The sequence below is a fragment of the Pelecanus crispus genome, chromosome 22 (assembly GCF_030463565.1).
Source record: "Pelecanus crispus isolate bPelCri1 chromosome 22, bPelCri1.pri, whole genome shotgun sequence".
NCBI lineage: Eukaryota > Metazoa > Chordata > Aves > Pelecaniformes > Pelecanidae > Pelecanus > Pelecanus crispus.
Window position 1 is genome coordinate 1,223,934 of NC_134664.1, and position 20,219 is coordinate 1,244,152.

At 52.3% G+C, this 20,219-nt stretch overlaps 1 protein-coding gene across 2 annotated transcripts; it reads right to left on the minus strand.

Annotated features, from left to right (window-relative positions):
• Positions 1-458: 458 nt before the first annotated feature.
• ADAR (adenosine deaminase RNA specific) lies at positions 459-13,211 on the minus strand. 2 transcript variants are annotated; one of them, XM_075724527.1, is made up of 16 exons: positions 13,118-13,211; positions 12,990-13,022; positions 10,190-11,731; positions 8,698-8,884; positions 8,459-8,616; positions 7,910-8,051; positions 7,496-7,713; positions 7,089-7,245; positions 5,876-6,047; positions 5,197-5,290; positions 3,617-3,745; positions 3,373-3,506; positions 2,505-2,687; positions 1,915-2,027; positions 1,210-1,337; positions 459-899 (listed from the first exon to the last, which is right to left on the minus strand). In XM_075724527.1, exons 2-16 carry the CDS (start codon positions 12,998-13,000, stop codon positions 659-661), a joined length of 3,609 nt encoding a protein of 1,202 aa, XP_075580642.1. In that variant the 5' UTR covers positions 13,001-13,022; positions 13,118-13,211; the 3' UTR covers positions 459-658. The 2 variants fall into 2 exon arrangements, with proteins under 2 accessions (XP_075580642.1, XP_075580643.1); XM_075724528.1 differs by having other exon boundaries at positions 10,190-11,728; positions 12,990-13,211.
• Between the last annotated feature and the right edge of the window lie 7,008 nt (positions 13,212-20,219).

Consider the following 20,219-nt stretch of genomic DNA (forward strand, 5'->3'; position numbering starts at 1 on the left):
TGAGATGATCCATCATTTGGCAAACAATAACTCACCTCCGTTCCTCTCCAAACCCCACCCGGCTCTACCCAGGGCCCCTCTTTCACCCTGCAGGAATTAACATACCCATGGCGCAGAGCCAGCTATACTACAGAAATTTTCTTTTTTTATTATTAATGCGGAATGTTATGCTGGTCCTGCCGGCTGTCTTGCAGAGGTCAGTCCCATCAGCCACCTTCCAACAGAGACACATAAAACCAGCTAGTCAGCTTTTTTTTTTTTCCTCCCCTCTCTCAAAAGAGAAAATTTGCCTCAAAACCTGCCAGAGGGATCTGTAGTGCACAGTCCAAAGGTTTGGCTTGCAGTCCGAGAATCCCTCTGGTTTCTTGTGCCTTCTTTTAAAAAAAGAGGAGACGAAAACATAAAAGCAAGCAGGGACTGAGCCTGCCCTAGCTTAAAAAAAAAAAAAAACAAAACAGTAATTTTCATGCATGTTTTAAAAAGAGAAGGGGCAGGGTCTCAGAGTAACAAGAGCAGAGAGAAAAGGCAGCCAGGCCTATGGGGGAAAACCGCTGCACGCTCCTGATTCCACTTCAAAAAGGTGGCGGTGAAAGAAGGACGCATCCGCCCATGCACACGCCTGTGCACACTCACCCCCCCACGCACACAGGGCGTCTTGTTATGCATCAAGGAAAGAGAAATTATCTTCCTCTTGGGGTTTGCGGATCCAGCTGCCATAGCCCATCTCTTCCAGCGTGCTGAAGAAGCACTGCTTGGCTTCCTGGTACGCCGTGGCTGCCTCCTTAGCATCTGAGTAGACTGAGAGGTTCTGCAGGTCTTTGCAGTTGTTCTTAGCACATAACTGCTGGAACAGGGCGAACATTTTCCTCTTGGACACACGAGACACCTCCAGCTTCGGTCTGAGAAGGGAGACAAAGGCAGCAATCAAGGACACGACACTCAGAAAAGCAAAGAGGAGCAGAGGACACAGGGAAAAACCCACAGTGGGATGCCTGTGAGATCTCTCAGCTCAGTGGGGCTCTGTTGCAGGGTCCAGGCTGGGCAGTATTTTGTTTTGCTTCAAGAGCGCTCGCTTACGTCAGTTTGAAATTCCTCTCTCCAACCCACCCCACACGTAAGGTGCTGGAACAGCACAGAGGGTACTCATGCCTTCAGAGCTGCCCCTCTTTCCCAAAACAGAAAAGCAGCATCAGGAAAGGCTCTTCTTACCCGTCTACTTTCCCTTTTGTGCCATCCAAGACTTCAACTTCGCTTTCATCGGCAAGACACCAATTCACTGAAGACTCCTTCGTCTTGCCTGTCTGCCTCGCAGAGTCATATACGCTGACTCGCCCAACCTGCATAAGAGGTAAGAGGGTTTCTTAACACCGGTCCTGCTGCGCAAGCTTGCTGCTAAGGGCAGCCTCTTGCCAGCGGACTGGGCACATGGCACCCACAGCCCTGCAGAGGTGTGGCAGAGCCTAGCATTTACTTTCCATCCTGGATTCTCAGTGCTTTGCGTGTTAAAGCCTCAGTTACCCCACGCTCAAGGTGCCCGGCTGCTGCTGCTGTTCCTTTCGAGAGGCTGTCACACTAGGTCTGATCTTATCCGGGACATGTGAAATCCAAGGACCTTCCATCCCCCGCAAGCAGGGGTTCAGCTCATCCCAAACTCCTGAGAGCAGCAAGCATGAGGTTCTCACTAAGCTGAAGGCTACCAGGCCAACTTCGGTCTCCTTTTTCCCAGACCAAGACATTGCCCGTAACCCCCATGCACCGTGGGGTGACACAAAGCGGGCAGGTTTCTGGCCATCAGCCTCCTGACCCTGGCCAGAGAGTTTCTGCCAAGTGACCCCACTGCAGAGCGAAACCCAAAGCCAAGAGCAGAGGTGGAAGGGGGGATGGAAAGACAAAGAGGTGCCAAGCCCACAGTACCTCAGGATGGTTAATATGATACGGAGCCTGGAGCTTTTCCTGCAGTGCATTCCCATCTCTTGCCACGCGGCAGCAGATTGCACGTGTTAAATGACCCTGACTGTACAAGTAACCTGTGAAGACAGACGTGAAGGCGTTAGGAAACAGGAATGGCACAGGTGATGGACGGGCCAAACCCTGAGAACCACAGCGCTTCCCACAAGCTCCAAAAAGCTTGCGGCCATGTGGATCAGCAACAGCTACGTCTACCCTAGATGTGTAAGATGAAGCTTTATAGACTGCAATGTTTCTCACAGAAGACACAAACAGGCAATTTTTGTCTCACCCTCCTAGATCACATGTGGCTTCTAAAAATCAAGAACCTTGGAGAAAAACCCACTCCACCCACAGCACAGAATCCACAAACTCCCTTTTCACTTCCAAACAGCACAGCTCTGCCAAGAACGACGTTTCAGTCTGTTACTCCTACAGCTTCCACAAACAAGCTCTTCCATCACTTGGGGAAGGGAGGTTACTTGTCGCTGCAGCCTGGTTCTAAGGAGCAGGGCAGCACATCCATCCCGACCCAGAAAGGATGGCGGGTCTCATACCGAGTGTAACAGAGCTGAGATAAACTGGTTCTATGAAGTGCGACAGCAGTGCCCCTTGCAAGCCAAGTATATTCCAGCGTAAGATTTTGTCACTGCAGGACATGGTTCGCAACCGCTCCCCATGCTGGATCCCATCCCACGTGGGCACGATGTCACTCGACTCCACAGGAATGGTACCTTCCCCTGCACAAGAGAAGAAGAAAAGCTTTCCTGTAAAGAGTGAGATATTCTATAAATCAAAACCCCACCAGCAGCTGCAGAAGAAACTATATTCTATGCACAGGTAGGGAGTGACCTCTGGAGTCTGTTTGTCCCCAGGTTTGGGGAATGTTTTAGAACCACATGAAAAAGGGAACTCGGTACTGATTACAGATGAGTCATTTTTCAAATGACTGAAGCAGAATTAAATAGTGCTTGAAAGGGAGGTCAGAGATGTATAAGCTTTGCGGCAAACTTCAGCTGTACTCTTGCTAGCGTGGCAGTCCGACAGGCAGAGTGGGGAGAGGTGAAGGGACTCCCCCTAATGCCCCCCATCCCTTTTACCCACCCCCAAAGTTCCCAAATGCTTTAAATCATAGAATGGTTTGGGTTGGAAGGGACCTTGAAGACCACCTGGTTCCAGCCCCCTGCCATGGGGAGGGACACCTTCCACTAGACCAAGTTGCTCAAAGCCCCGGCCAACCTGGCCTTGAACACTTCCAGGGATGGGGCATCCACAACTTCTCTGGACAACCCGTTCCAGTGCCTCACCACCCTCAAATGCCGCAACAGCACCACACAGAGAGGGGTAAGAAAACTCTAGAGCTCCCGAAAGGCTCAGAGGAGAGGACTGGAGCCACCACACCGTGCAGGGAGCGAACACACTCACCGTTCTCCACCTTGGTCCGCAGCTTGCCTTGTTTGGGGTTCTCAAAGAGAGGCTGGTGCTGGGCTTGCCCCACCACGCTCGCCTGATCGCTGCAGGATTTGTCAAAGAGTGCCCCGTCTCCACAAGGTGCTGTGCTAGAAAACAAATACTCCCCAGGTTAGCACCGACTCTCAGAAAACAGCCAGGGCCAGGGGTGCGATAGCACTGCTGACGCCGGTCACTTGCTGCACAACCCCACACAAACCTGACGTAGAGGTGAAAGGTAATGCTGCTCTTTATTTTGAGTCTCTTCCCTCCTGCTGGCTCAAAAATGCTCTCTTCTGCAGAGGAAGGATTAGATGGGTCATACTTCATCAACTCACTGTAGAGAAACCTGAAAATAACAAAATCACGTCAAAAGGCTGCTTTGCTCCTCAGACAAGGAGAACGTCAATCCAGCCACTGCCCATGCTGGGACAGGCAGCGTCCCAACCTCTGCCTCTGTCTGCTCCTGACGCGTAGGAGAGTGAAGACCCGGAGCTGCAGCTGAGAATACCTGGAAGCCAATGAACAGCGCTGAGAATACTTGGAAGCCAACGAACAGTGCTTGACACCACAGAAAAGGCAAGAAATAAAGCCGATTTCCTACCATGCAGAGGACATGCAATAGAAAATAAGCATTCCGGCAGGTGAGCAGAGGGAAGCAATGGCAGGAGAAACAAAGGAGCCTGGCTGGCTGCTGCTCGTGTGTATCTGATCCAAGCGTGAAGAAGACTTCAAGGTTCTTAACCTAGCACCTTTACTCTTAATGCCAACTTGGTGCTGCCTAAACAGCCCCATGGGCAGCTGAATGCTAAGTGGTATTATTAGCACAACCCCACGATCTGTTTACAGTGACTGGGTCTTTTATGGCCACTTCTGTCCAGGGACAGGGAAAAACCTTGAGGTCTCCAACATAGCATCAAGGACTAAAGAAAAACTGCAGCTTCACAAACTCCTCCAGCAGAGCCTGTGCAGGGATTTGTTTTGCAAGGAGAGGTGGAACTCGCTGTTCTCATCTCTGACAGGCTCTGCTGTGCCACAGCAGCCCATCAGTCACAACTGTCAAGATTAACAGCCGAGACAGACAGTAAGCAAGAGAGCAATCCTCAGACTTTACGGCTTGCCGGGGACCTGCCCTCAACACCTTCTGGTGCCGAGGAATGCACAGAGCATGGTGGCAACAGGCGAAGGCTTTAAGAAAGCAGCTGGCTTTGCTGTTCATAACTGGAAGGGCAGACATTAACAAGGGTAGTCCAATTTCATCTCACTTTAAAAAAAAAAACCAAACCCCACAACAGTGCCACACTGAATGTTTATAAAGAGAAGAGAACAATTGTGCAGTTTAGTTGGGAAAACCCTTTCCAACCGATGAAAAGGGATTTCTGACTTATCAACACAAACACATTCAGTGTTTTTTCCTGAAGCCTTCTACATCCAGATCCAAAAGGCCACAGGGAGACCTGGCCTGCAGATTCCCCAGCACCTTGGCTCAGAGCTGTGCTCAGACTCAAACAGTGTGTTGCGTGCCGGCCAAGCAGCCTCTGCAGGATGCTTTAAGTACATCAGATGCGGCCCTTGGGCTCTTGGCAAGTTTCCAGTTCAGTACTAATTTAGGCACCATTCAAGCATGGCCCTTTCTTATCAGAAATAACTTCCCTCTATTTAACAACACATGGATAAACAGCAGTGTTAGAGGATCACAGCCTCTCTCAACACAGCAAGGAACCGTCACAGCTACATCCCTCTAGAATGGGTCAGCACCTCCTGGCAGGCCCCTCTCCTTCAGGTTTTCCCTTGTCTCACCTCACAAAGCCTCTTCGAGAAATTATTTCTGCATGACAGTCATTCACTGTCTCCCCCTTCAAGCTCAGCTCTTCTCCTTTCACGCAACGATTACCTGAAATAAAAAAAAAGGCAAGTGTCAAAGTCAACACACAGCTTCACAGAAAAAGGGAGGGTTTCATTTTGCTTCAAGTTTTCCTTCTTTGGGCTCCTGAGCAGCAGCAGCACCCTAACTATTAAATCATTATCCTGATCCAAGCAGTTAGGAAAATAAAGGGACAAAGAGCACACACTACTTTAGGGACAGCAAAGACTTAAATTGCCACAGGTTTAGGGCCAGTGTCCCTTCCTGAGTGCTTTTCAGCACACCGCTCTGGCTGGAAGCATGGCAACTAACTAGGCAGGGAGCTAAGGTACGTGCAGCCAAGAGAAGCTGGGGGATCTTTTGCTGTATGATGCAAGGAATCCATGCTCTGATGCACAGACTAGCGCGTAGCAATGGAAGCAAAGATTAAGAGCAATATAGCTGCAGGCACATTTGCTTTGTTCTCTCTCTATAACCAGATCGTTTGTGACACCATGCAAGCCCTGGGAACGTTTCTTGCCCTCTCTGAAAAAGCCTACAGCAAGAGCCATTCCCTAGTTGTAGCTGACAGGGAATCTAGCGGGGAAGCGAGAGTTCAGCTTATGCTGTTCATACCCGTTCCGATGCTGACCACCACTCCCAGGTCCTTGTTTCCTTTCCGCATGATGATGGCAGCCAGGATCTTCCGCCCAAGCAGACTGTGCTGGATGCGAGCAGTGAGGGTGTTGAAGCGCTGGTGGCTCAGCATAGCCATCTGATCATGTAGGGTACTGCCGCTCACGGGGAGCTGGAACGGGCACACAACACCAGGATTGCTAAGAGATCACGAGCAGGTCACGGAACAAAACAGCTGAAGAAGTAGCCAACCTGAAGCACAGCGATCCAAGCAGAAGGCAGGAACACAGAAAACATGAGCTACAGGCAGTGCAAGTTTGGGTTGAGTGCATGGACAGTATTGTGTCAAAGGGTGGGTGAAGTTCTTTTAGGTATTTCTGGGAAAACCCTGTCCAATGCTTTGAGTTCTGCTTTGAGCACATCATTAAGAGACAGCGGCAAGCTGTCTTCCTGGCAGCAAGCGAAATGGGCTGAGGAATGGCCTCCCGAGATTGCCAGGGGAAACCCCCATCGCAAAGGAACAAAACCCATCTTGCCTGTTCCCACAGACTCAGCCAAGGAAATCTGTTACTGGCTTTGGAGGAATTCCTTCCCTGGCTGCCTGTGAGGAGACTGCACAGTCACTCCCATTGCAGACGGGCACTTGCCTCCTCTAGCACTGCTGACTGACAAATCCTCCCTGATGGCTTTTCTATTTAGAGGCACAGCTGCTGTGCTCAGCTGTGCGGCCTGGAACGCAGCTTTTAAGAGATCACAAAACTCTAAGTTTGATTTAAAGCAGCACAGGTTTGAGACAGCCATCCTGACACAACCAGAGCTTTGCTCTTATCTGACACATGAGCTTCTTGAGCTGACACACAATTTTTAACGCAGCATGAAAGAATCTGGAAGGAGGGGGGAAAAAAAAAAAAAAAAAAAAAAAGACACAGAATTAGAAATGAGTGCACTCCTGCTCCACCACAGGAACACATTTCAGTAGCTTGTGGAAGAATCTGATGGTATTTTAGCCCTAAAGCAGACGCCAGCAGGAAGGAAGAGCACGTCTGTGCCCTGAGGAAACACCTAATCCACTTCAGGAAAACATCAGCTTATTTACACCTTTGAAGAACACAGATCTCTCAGTTGATCCTGAAGGCATTTTTCTGCTGGACTGAACAGCACAGGACAGGCAGGGCTACAAAAGCAGTCCGAGCTTTGGAGGAAGAGGATTTACCTCGGTGATGTTCATCCCTTCCATGCGCTCAATCTTCTCTGTTTCCCCAATCAGGACTCTGAGCGCGGCATCAGCTGCCTCCTGCTTGCCCTGCTTTTTATTGTGTGCAGTTACAGCTGGGAACCAACGGCCTCCAACCTTCGCCTGATAGACAAACCTATAAAGACAGCAGCGCACCTCTGAGAAACCAGGAAACCTACAGATTTCAGTCTGGTTTTTAAATGGTCTCAGTGGAGAGAGGAGAGGAGTGGAGGTAGCTTATTGTCATCCAGACATAAGGTTTGGCAGAGGCAGCAGCTCGGCCTGTTGCCATCTTGAACTGCATCAGGAATTTTGCACTCTCTGCCCTTTCTCCAGGACAACAGCAACACTGCAAAATTTCCTCCTGGACAGAGGCAGTTACTTACTTGGGGTCATGAGGAGGTCCCGACTGGTCAATGAGTTTGAACTCTGCGGCAAAACCATTGGAGCGGGCGTATTCCAGCAGGCCACTGACAGGATTGACATTAAGGTATTTGATGAGCTCCCCAACACCCTTTGCTTTCACCACCTTGGGTTCATCTGGAGGGGGGATCCATGGTCCACAGCTGTGTGTAGACTGATCGCCATGGGGCTTCACGACAGGCTAGAGCAGAGTTAGACAGGAGAAGGCTGTTAAATACTCAGCAGCTGGTATTACCGCAGGCCAAGAGCACTCAGCAAACCTCTGCTAGAGCCAGCACGTGACCTTGTGGGCTGAAATCCAGTGGACTATGAAATAAAGGGGGGGGGGGGGGAGCCCAACCCAAAACACTTGGGTTTTATAAAGAAGTTCTTTGTACCTGTTCAGGCAAGACATGGGGTACAGACTCTCCAGAAAGAATCTTCACAGCAACTTCTGCTGCCATTTGCTTTGCTCCCTTCTTGCTGTTTCCTACCACAGCAGGGAAAATTTGGTCACCCATTTTCACACAGTAGCTGAACCTGACAGGACATTATAGCATACGAAAAGTGTTAAGCATAGGTGTCTCGATCTGTTTATTATCCCCTTCTCCTGGTTCAAGTTAAATCCTTCGGGGTTATTTCCAACTTAAATCTACCACGATGGTCCTAAATACTCCCACTAGAGCACTACCAGATAAGGGTAGAGGACTGGAAGCTGTTCCTGGTCTGGTAGAAGAAACAATGTCCTTTCTCAGAGAAAGGTTCCTGGTTTTGGTTTCTTTCTGGAGGTAGATGTCATGGAGGAGCCATGCCCAGACTCCTCAGATAAGAGGAGCACTCAGCTAGGTCAGCGATGAGTCCAGGAACATGGATAGCATGCTGAAGAGGAAGGGTATTAAAGAAAGGGTTTCTGTCCTCCCCAAAGCTAGCATATTGTTATGCCATACCTAGGATCATGAGGTGGGCCCTCCTGAGAGAGCAGCTGGAATTCAACCGTGTTCCCCGATTTTTGTCCGTACTCCATTAATATGCTGATAGGGTGCTTCCCAGGAAGCAGGTTGAGCTGAGCTGGCACAGACAATGGCTCTGGCTCTGGTTGCAAAGGCTACATCAAGAAGATGGAAGAAACTAGTTTCAGACCAAACACTGTTTGACCAGCCTCACAAGTCAAGAAAACACGACTCACCAATTCCAGTTCAGAGTTGCTGGAGGGAAATGGCTCTTCACATTTAATTCCACCATGTCTTCCATTCTCTGCTTCACTCATCAGGACCTTCATAGCATTAGCTGCTGCCTCCTGTTTAGCGAGTTTTTTGCTCCCTGCTTCTGCTGGTGGGAATCGGCGCCCATTAATCACTGCCTGGAACTTAAATCTTTGAAAGAAAAAACCAAAGGGGTAAATCGAGATGCAAAAGTGTGGTCTTCTCAGAGCAAGCAAGTAAGGCTGCTCTTGGAATTCAAGTGAGAAGGAACAGCTAGCTCCTGGCTGGGAGAGCAAACCCCGGCTGCCACATGCAGAAGACAAAAGTACCAAGGGTGCCCCAACAGCTCTGCAGCTGGGCCTCATTTCATCACATTTCCAGAGCTGTTTGTGACAGAGGAGCAGCTCCAGATTTTGTTCTGAAGGACCAGGATGAATTGCCTTGTTCTACAAGCGCCCAAAATGCGTAATAGCTGTATGCAAAGAGCAGTTTGGTTACGTCTCCTGCATAGGGATGAAGAAAGCTTAAAAGCAGCCTGCACTGTTCCTTCTGCACCTGGACATTTGGGGTCACTCATCCCTCCGGCATTTTCCCTGGCTATCCAGTGCATTCACACCATCTCAGAGAGGTGCTGCCGCACATAAACGTCTTGCCTTTGATGTTTCTGTCCCTCTCCTCCCTGTGAACTCTAACAAACACAGCTTCTCTTCTGTCCTCCAGCCCTATACAGAGGAAAACTGCTTCCAACGAGAACAGATCAAACCACATCTGGAGAGGGGTTACGGGGCTGAATCCATTCAGATCCCTCCTCCTCCAAAAAAAAAAAAGCCCAGGACTCTGTCTTTAGAAATGAGGCCAATTTTCCTGTCTAGCGGATCTATTGACATATTCCAGTGCGGCACATATGGTGCTTTTCGCCGTCTTGCTGGTGCTCAGGAACAGCCATGATTTAGCAAGGGGAAGCAGGACTCCAGAGACTGACTCCGCAAAACCTAGTGCCATGCTACGTGCTCTGCTCACAGTGGCCACTCTGATCTGCTACACCACAGAAATGTCCAGAGTGGGTTCACCTCATCTAACCCAAGGTATCTGCACCCAAGCACTTTGTTCCAGGCCCCCTTTATACCACTTCCAGGGTGAGAGCATCTTGAGAGGTAGCTTAGAAATACCAGTTTCTCCCTGTACAATGAAATTGAAAGCCAAGTGATTAAATCAGACAGGACCTAGCTGAAGAGATGAATCCCACCTTTGCTCTCAGAATGAGGTGCAGGGTTGCCAAAACCAAGGTTCAATTTTAGCCTTGGTTTTTTTTTTTTTCCTTAAGCTGCAGCAAGAAATCAACTAGGCTAATCCTTCTGAAATGAAGTAAACGTTAATGAGCAGGCCCTTCAGGACAAAGTTGAGTGGGTGAAGTTAGTTGACATCAGATCATTTTAAGCAAAAAGACAGCTGAGGAAAGGCAGGAAATTGTCTTACCGTGGCTCATGAGAGGGTCCACTCTGCTCCAGCATGGCAAACTCACAGTGCTGGTATGTGTACTGGGAATATTCGGTAAGGCCACTCACTGGGTTCTTCTCCTGACAAGCCATCAGTTTTTCTACGGGCGTACATAGGAAAGCAGTTTCAAACTGGGCAGCGTAACTGGGGGAAGACTGGGAATTCATGATGGATTCTGACTCATCGGGCTGCTTATTGATAGTGTTCAGATTATCTGGGATATCATCCGTGGCCCACTTGCCATTTTCAGAGTTATCATAATTACTCAAACTGGAGAATTCGGGCTTAGTGTCCTCAGGCAGGGCTGCTTCTGTGTCACTGGCATCGCTCTGGTCAGTTTGCCCCAAACGCTGCTGTCCGTTTTCTATACTTTCTTCTTCTGATGTCGTCACTGCTGGTGAAGCTACAGCCATCTCCTGAGAACACGGAGGAACAGAGGAAGGTTGAAAACCTGACCCAGGTGTGGGATCTGCCGTCTGCATTACCGCGCTGGCCTTCAGCCTCATCTGCATCCGCTCACGTTTCCTGTCTGTCAGGGACCACCGTGGGGGGCTTGTGTTCTGCTTGTGGACATCTCCCAGCTTTTCCAGAGCACTGAGAAAGGCATTAACATCCTTGGCCCTCGAAAACCCAATGTTTTTGGCAAGGTTGAGCGCCGTTGTTTCTGCCACGCTGAACAAGTAGTTGCAGATTTTGTCCTTCGTCTCAGCCATCATGGGATTGGTGTCTCCTGAGCCAACTGCGCTCCTATTTCCACCTCTGCTCTTGCAAGCTGGACCTGCGCGACCACTGCTGTGGTCAGCAGGGCTTCTTTCTCTCCCTGCGCTTGGGCTGGCAATCCTCCACAGCGGCGGCGTCTCTTCACCTTTGTGCAATTTGCCTTCTCGTAAGAGTTGATACAAAACACGGTTGACCTCTTTCTTTTGAGTTTTAAGTTTACGTGCAAGATCATGGACTGTACAAGTCTTCCCCTCCCCAAGCTGCCTGAAAATTGTCAGAATTTCTTGTTCACAGTCTTGTCCAGCAAGAGACAGTCTCTGGAAATTCAGCCTGATGGTGTCAGAATCTCTCTCCGAGTCCTCCTGATGATGGTACTGAGGATGACAATAACGTGGCGAAGTTTCTACCCATGGACGCTTACTGGAGAACTTATGCCATCCCACTCTGCTGCAGCTGGGTTGCCATCTCTCTGCAGGAGCCGGTGCCACAGCTCGCACGCCTCTGATGCGTGATTCGTCGTGTGATCCCCGTCCCTGAAGCGAACAGACTTCAGTGGCCCGCTCTGTTAGGAACTGCTGATGTAAAAAGGTTTCCTGATTAACTTCTTGTCGGGTATGAGGGCGGTGAAAAAAACCTTGATTAGTGCTGGGGCAGTTACGTCTTGACCGGGCAAGATATGAGCCTCTGCCTCGACCAGCGCCTCTGTTCATAGCGCACTGCTGAGACACACGTGTGAATCGGGCTACTCGCACGCCAGGAGAAGGGGAGCTGCGATCCGCTCTGCACTCTCCCAGGCACCTGCTAGGAGGCAAAACACAGGAATTCAGAACCTATTTATACAACTATAGGATTCCAGAAACGCAGTTTAAACAGCTTCCCTGCTACTGAGGCATTTCAAACATCTTCACGTCTTCACCTCCTCAAGCTTTCCTGTTTTCGACCAAGTCTAAATTATTCATGTAAACACAAATAGCAAACTCTGTGTCTGCCCAGCACAGAACCCAGCAGTCAGGAATCACAGGTGAAGTAAACCACGAGAAACAGCTTTTAATAAGAGCGACCCCCTGTTCCCGTTGGACTGAATTTCAAGATAGCTGCACAGGGGCGGTTTGTCCTTCTGTGATGCCCTCTGTCGAAGGCTCACCCTAAGCTCCCTAAGCTTCTGAAACACAAGTGAGTTTCACTCCTCTGCCCTGAGGGAGAGAAGAATCTCAGGCCTGCTTTGCAACCAGAAAAATGGGGGCACAAGGTGGTGACGCAGCTCACACGGTCACACAGGACAGAGCTGCAAGAGGCTTGCAACAGTTTTCAGACTCATGGCCAAAAAAAGCCTGAAAGCCCAAATGTCTTTTGCTTCCTGAACATACCCATAGAGGTAAAGCATCACGCCACAGGGGAAGTAAAGCAATAACACGCACAGAAATTGGATAGGTGTGGAGCTGGCAACGGTACAAAAAGGTTTTTGGGACTGTAGCCCAAATTTCACTCATATCACAGACAGCTGCACCACCCCCCTTGGGTACAGGACATAAGTCTAAGCTTTTAATATGCTTTTTAAAAATAAGTAACCCAGCACAGGATATATTTGAGTTCTTTGACAACAGCTGGTTGTGAAACTGAGTGGATAAAAACATGCAACTGATACCTGCTGCTAGGTCCCCATCCTACTTTCCCGCTGGTGACCTCCTTAAGTCACCCATCTTCATTAAGATAGTTTTTCTGATGCAAGTCTTATCTTCATAAAGCTCCCTATCTTCATCAAACACACCTCAAGGCCAACTTAAATTTTGCTTTCTTTAAACAAGTTCATCAACAGCCTCCATCTGCACCCAGCTGCCACCATGGTGATTTATTTCACGAACTCCGATAAACACGGGCTCCACGCATGGTGCTGAGAAGGCTCAGTGAAGCAAGGGGGGTTCCCCCCCTTCCCAGCTCCGGGGGGACCCACTGCCCTCCCCCACCAGTGAACTCGTTTTAAAAGCAATGCCCGAGCCAAAGGCAGGGCAGAAATCCTGGCAGACCGGAAGAGGTTTTTTTTTTAAAAAAATGCTCTTACCTCAGTCTCATCCATACGCCAAATCCCCTTAGTCTGCGAGAAGATAAACGGAAAAAAGAAACCCTGACCTGCCGAACATCTGCCGGGGAGGGGAGGCGGCGCTGGGCAGGCTGCGGGCAACCGCTCACCCTGGCAAAATGGCTGCGAGATCCGTTTCGGTTTCGGTTCCCACGGCGGCCTCCCCCACGCCCTGCTCCGGGAGCTCGCAGGGAAGGGACGCGCTCTTCCAAAGTACGCTCGCTTTGCGAGTGCTCAAAGCCCCGAAATTCCTTCCCAGCGGTGGCCACAGCTGGGCCTGGACCGCAAAAGCAAAGCCTGGAGGGAAGCTCCTTCCCCCGGTACCTGCGGCCATGCACGGCCCCGGCCAGCCACGAGCTGTCGCTGGGACGGGATCCTGGTCCGCACAGGAGGGGTGGCTGCTCTCCTGGTCTGGAGAAGGCTCGTGGGAATGGCTGTCACCCTAAACTACACCTCAAAAGAAAAAAGACCCCAAGGACCAAGGATACGTGCTACCCTGCGCCCGTGGCACATCGCTTCCCGAGCAGAACCGCGATGGGCCTGCAATGTTGGCGACGACGGCACCGCTCACTGCACTGAGCATGAGGGGCTCGACCGGACGAGGTCCCCGAGTCCCGAAGGCACCGGGCAGGAAGGCGGGCTGGGACACGGGACCGCGGGTACCGACCCAGCTCCCATAAACCGGGACTCAAGCAGAAGAGCGGCACCAGGGAGAACACTTTATTCCAGGCGTTCCGCCTGCGAAGCGCGCAGGGCAGAGCGCAGCCCGCCCTACCGAAACCCGGGCCCCGACAGAGTCCCGGGGCTGCTGGGACACCATCGCGCCGCCTCCCCGAAGCCCCCGGGGCTGCCCGCGCTGAAGGCCGAATCCCGGCCTGCGCCCAGCGCGTCCCCGTATCACCAGGCCCGGAGAAGGAGGCTCGGCTCGGCTCGGCCCAGGAGGCCCGTAAGCACCCCCGGCGCTGCTGAAGGCCCGGCAGGGCCCGGGTTTTAGCGGCGAGGCCTCGAGCCGAGCCGAGCCGAGCCGAGCCTGCCCCTGCCCCCACCCTGCGGCCACCGCCCCCCCGCGCCCCCTTACCCCCTCCGCTGCCGCCGCTGGTGCCGCGGCCGGCGCAGGGTGATGACGCAAGCGAGCGCCCTGCCGCGCCTGCGCTGGGCGCAGGGAGCCGCGCGGCAGCCATCTTCCCTCAAGGCAAAGCGCGACGGCCATGTTTAGCCAGGGCAACGCGTGGCTGTGCCGCCGGCCGGTGCCAAGCGTGGCCCGGCTCACCCGCCCTCTCCCGCTCTACTGCGGGAGCAACTGCGCCTCCCAACCGGGGAAGGAGGGTTGTGCAGCCGCTCCCGCTGTATCTCGGGGCACTGCCCGCCGCAACAGGAGCCGTCGCCGAAAGCGGCGATGCGCAATTGCGCATGTGCCCCAGCCTCCCCGCCCCCGCCAGGCTGCGCATGCGCCCTGCGCGCCGCCTGCGCCGCCCCCCCCCCCCCCCCCCCCCCCGGGAGCGGCTCGGGGTGTCCCCCCGCCGTGGGCGTCCCCATGCCCTGTGGGGTTCTACCTTCCTCTATGCCCCCTCCCGTATTCGCCGTGGGGCTTCCCCCTCCTCCGTGGCCCCCGCATGCCCTGTGGGGCCCCCGTTCTCCACGGACCCTCCATGGCGGGGCTCTGCTGTCCCCTGTGGGACCCGCCGTCTTGGGGCTCTCCTGTTCCCTCGTGGGGCCTCTTCTTCCTCCACGGGCTCCCCATATCCCGCGGGGTTCCCCTCACCCGCTTTTTAATACATCTTTTTAAATGCCAGAGCTGCCCCTCCAGTCGAGGCCACGGTCACATCCCCTCTGTCCCACGGTCCTTTCCAGGAAGATGGAGACATTCCCAATCCCAAACCAGCCACAGCCTCTGCTTCTGGCAGATCCTCCCTTTCACGGGCAAAATCCCTCCTCATCGTGTGAGTTAGAAAACTACCGGCAGAGAACAGATTGTTCCTGTCTGCTGCTTTGCCGCGTGCATGTAAATAGTTGTGTGTCATTTACCATCTGGCAGAGGGATATGAGCACCGAGGCGGCGACGGCGCTGGGTGCCAGTGGAGAGACGGGAGGTGTACCGGCACCGCAAGTGGTTCGTACAGCTCCGAGGCTGCTGGCAGCTCAAGGCAGCGCCTGTTTGCTGCGGTACAACCGGCGAGCGATAGTCACATCTGGAACCATGAGACTGGGAGTCTCCAGCCCCTCTTCTGCCAGGGTGGCGGATGCGGAGGGGAGCCAGGAGGGACAGGCATGGGCTCTGGCTGCATTTTAGGGGGCCATCTGCCTACACTTGCCCATGAATGTGCAAAACACCTGAGGACGAGCTCCTCGGAGGACCCTGGTCCCTGCCAGCAGCTCTGCCTGTCCCAAGGAGCTGGTGGCAGCGTGTGCCTTTGGATGGGGACCCTGCACCCACCGTGGCTGCTTCCCTGTGGCTTTGCAAAGGTATTTCAGTGAGCCTGGAGTCACCGCAGGCATGCAGAAATGGTCAGTCAGGCCCCAGAATTGCCAGGCCCAGCTGCTGGTCATGTTCAGTGACATTTTTTTGAAGCTGAGGTTGAAGGTTGTTCAGGGTTTGGGTTTTTTTCCAAGTGATTTCTGGATTCAGAGATTTGGGGGCCTGTGTTTCCCGGTTTGGTTTTGATGTGGGGTTTTTTTTGCTGTAATGGGGAGACTAATTTTCTAAAAAAAGACCCCTCCGCCAGCTGAAATTGGCACATCTTCATTCCCAGGAGTATTTGGGAACACAAACCTCCCTGCCTGGGATGAGGCTCACGGCAGACCCGCAAACGCCGGGGGTCATGCACTACCAATCCACATAAGCAGCATCTCCCACCCACTCCACCAAAGCACGAATGACTCCGCAGCACGCAGAGCACACAATGATCAACTCTTCAATCTGTTCTTCCCCCCCCCCCCCCCCTTTTAATTGCTTGTGATCACTCTGAAGCTTTAACCCAGCCTCGGTGAATGTGATTCATCTTGGCTGCTGTTAAAGCAGAATGGGAAGGTTACAACACTGCTCTCCGCTGCGTTGACATGATATACCCTGCCCATGAAATAATCTGTAGCTGGTGTTATGGGGCCATATATCCTCTTGAATTGCAACACCCCAAATGCAACAAATAGCCAGTTAATCAATATAAGTTCATTCTCTGTTCTCCTCCTTTATGGAAAATTGGGCAGACTCCCAACCTGTTTCCATAGGAACAGGCTGGGAGACTGGGAGAACCGCTGGCTGCGGAATGCCCAGCGTTAACGCAGCCACGGCATCTGCTTCGCACTGACAGAAGCCCCAGCAGCCTCCCGACATCGTGGTCGCGTAAAGCTAAGTCAATTTGTGCTGGAGATAAGGAGCTGCCAGCTGATAACCGGCTTATGGTCGGGTATCTGCGTTATTCCCACAGAATTTGGTGGAGGATGGAGAGGGCTCCTTTGCTCCCCTGGCATCAGCATCCAAGGGCTCATTCCTGCTCCCTGGGGGCTCCCCCAAACCCACCTCTTCCCTGGGGCTGAGCAGAGGCTTCCCCGCGTGATGGCAGCATTTGCTAAATCTCCAGCACCAGCTGGAGATGCCTCAGGTGTCTGCTTTGTTTTGCTTCCCTCTTATGAAATGAAATGAGAGGAAATAAATTGTAGCACAGCTCCCCAGCCCGACTTTCTGTTCAAATGCCAGTTCTCAGCTAAGGCTATTGTTCCGCAGAGTTTCATTTTAAACTGCTTTATTAGACATTCTAAAATATCACTTCCTCGCTCTTGAAGGCAGCCTGTTCCTACAAGAGAGATAAAAGCTGATGGCTTGATTGCAAAGGGGACATTTTGTTACTCTCCTAAATCAGCTGACTGCGTTTTTTAATGGAAGGCAGCCCTGGGAGTGGTGATGCGTTATTAGCCTTGCTGGTGACTGCTCCCCTCCACCCCAGGGGCAAGCCCTGCTTTCGCACTGCCGAGGCAAGAGGTTCAATTAGGTTTTGGCCTTCTTGCAGAAGCACCCATCAAGCTCTACAGTCTCCTTGTATGTAGAGCGAGGAATTGGGCCGAGTCAGTTCCCACGTCCTCATAAACGTTGCTCTTTCTTGTGTCTGGCTGCTGGTGCGCAACTGGGAACTGGCGTGGCAAATCACCATAACTCCAGTGCCTTCAGATACCCTTGGAGGGGAAAAATACTTTATTTTGTTCCAATAGATTTTTATTGTCACTATAAGCATGGTGCAGGTAATGCACAGGAGATGCTGCCCCATCCTGCGCCTGGGGCTTCAGTCTGGGCACCGCAGAAAGGTGCTGGTTCCCAGAAAGTGATTTTTTTTTTTCACCTGCTTTGCCCCTGCCTGCTCCCGAAGGGCTGATTCCTGGCTGGGGAAGCAGCAGAGCTCTCCAGCATATTGCACATGCTTTTTCTCTCAAGGCTACTCACTGCTCAGCAAAGGAGCAAACCTGAGCTTTGTTTGATACAGCCCCAGCAGCTTCCATGTCTGTGCTCCCGAGACATCAGCAGTGATTACTCATCTCGGGAGCTCTCCATGCAGAGCAGAGGGGAAGGGAGGACTCTGCCACATCTCTTGGCACTTCTGTCCACATGATGCTTATCCCCTTTGGGCGTCAGCGTGCTCCAGGGACGTGACAGCGTGCTCCCATGGCCTTCGTCCTTGGCTCTGAGCCCCAGTGGAGCCTGGCAGGGAAAGGCAGGTGGGGCTGGCACAGCTGCGGCAGACAAAGGAGCCGGCGCGATGACTCCCACGGCAGCTGCAGCGGTGGGAAGCAGCAGAGTTTTATTCCGGCTGTTACAAAAAGTACCCTTGAAAATAGTCAGGAGAAGGCAGACTGCGGCGCAGCCACCCGCCTGGCAGGGGATGCCACGTGAGCACAGCCTTCACCTTTAGCTCTTGGATGCTAATGGGCTCATCCGTCATGTTTTTATAGCCATCACAGCATCTGCTTGCCAAGACCTACCCTGCAGTGGTCTCCTCCAGCCTGGTGCCACGACGTCCAGGGGATCTTCTGGCTCAGAGAGGGGCTGTGGGAAGACCAGCCACTCCCACCGCCACAAAACATGCTTCAGACGCCGGCGTTTCTCCTTGGCGTGGCTCCAGCCTGGTCAGCCTCTCCCTTACTGAGTTGTCATCTCTCGGGTGATGGCCAAAGCATCGCTGCAGGGTGTCAGACGGGGACCCCAGACAGACCTCGAGCCGCCCAGCACCTCTCAGAGCTTCTTGGAGTGGCACCAGTGAGGAGAAGGGGGTTACTGTCACTGCTCTGAATCAGTGCACCTGATGTAAGCGGTTCCCAGAGAGTGAATCAGTTAAATTAATGAATCCTCCCTAATGCCAGAATTCAAGGAGCTTCCTCATACACGTCAGTCAGCATGGCATTAATACTCTCTTCTGTGACCTTTACATCCCCATCCAAGTCCAGGCTCCCCTTTTTGCCCTTGCTATTCCCCTTCATATTTAATACTAAATCTGATTTAGCTGCAAGAGGGCTTTATCGTGTGCTCAGACAAATCAAAAGGATTTCGCAATCACTCCCTGGGGCAGAGCCATGGGTGGGAAAAGCATCAGCCCAAGGGCAAAAGGCATCCCCAGGCAGGGCTCTCCGCTGCTGATCCCCTGCTGCTCATCACCACGCCAGCACCCGATTTTCACCCACATTGCTTGCAGTACTTGCCACGGGGCTCCCTGCTGACCCCACCGTTTTCTTCAAGGTCAGCACTTGGCAAACTCCAGGGGCCACCTGGGGCGGGCAGCCACTGCTTTCCGCTCCTCTTGATTTATGTACTATTGAGCATGGAGACTAATGGACCGTCTTGCAGGGGAAAGCTTGGCACGGCCAGGTCTCCAAAGGGCTTCCTTGCATGTAGGGCTCCTTTGTGCTTCCCACGGGATCCTATTACACATCCTTTGCCGCTTTTTCTTTATTCACTGTGGATTTTTTTTTTTCCCACACAGCACAAACCAAGTGCCAGAGCCAGCGACACGCACTGATGGAGAGGCAGGAGGGAGGCTGGAGGGAGTGATGGATGGCACAGGAGATGCCGGCTGCAGATCTCAGGGACATGTACAGCACTTTAATTGGTCAGCCTGCACAGATTTCCTCACAAACAGCATTTTTTAATCTAAAAGAAAGCAAGAAACCGGAATGTGTCTTGCTTCTTTCATGACTTCCCTGGAGGCAGCAGCAGCACATTAAGGAAAAAGAGAAGGAGGAGGAAAAAAATAGTCAGAAGCACCAGGTGGCTGAATATCTTGCAGCCTAATTGATTCCTCTTTAATTAGTACAAAACCTGTTGCTCTCAACCAATGTTCAGTGCCAACTTTGGAGCAAGAAGCATCCTCCCCGGCCCCACGCCAGCATGGCTTGGTGTGGTGGAGAGGAGAGGAGCAGCAGGGAACAGTGTGGCGTTGACTCTTCTGTACCTGGGAACCAGGGCCACCTCCAGCTCCTACAACTTTCTTCCAGGCAGTGAGAGTGGGAAGGAGGAGAGCCGGCCGTGCCGGCGCCCGTCACACACCGAGCCACGGCAAGGGGCTTGGATGGGACTGTCCAGAGCAACTGAGACTTCACAGGGATTTCTGTGCCTGTGCCTGGCCTCCCTTGGGAACTGCTCACCAGTTCTCATCCAAATCCAGTTATTTTTCAAATGGAAAAGAGTTCAACTTCATTTTCAGTGGAGTTACTTCTCTGCTTTTTGCCTCCTGACTTTCAAAAAGACATCCAAGCCCTTGCACAGGTTTGAAGCTGGGCTCTGCGTTGGCAAGGGCTGCTCTGGGTTAGGTGGTGACTTTGCCCAAGCACACCAAAACTCACCCCCTGCAGCACCTGGCCACATCTCTAGCACTTCTTGGTAATGCCACCTTATCATTTCAATTCTTTGGTCCTTCTGACCTGTGCAAGGGCTTCCCCTGGTGCAGGGTGGCTGTGGGGGCTCTGCTGTCACCCAGCAGCTTCTCCCCAGGAGACCCAGGAGTCAGACCCTGCTCCTGGCCCTGGGTCTCCGGTTCTGTTGAAATATCATCACAGATGAGGTGATAACTTGTCTGCAGGTTTTGCAGCAAAGCCCCTGCCACCGGCCGGCTCGCAGTGGTTGCTGTTGCTCCAGCACAGCAGCTGCTCCCCAGCAGGAAACCCAGAAATACCCATTTAGGTAGAAAAATGTCATTTACCATTGTGTTTTACAGCCAATCCCTGCTGAGAAAC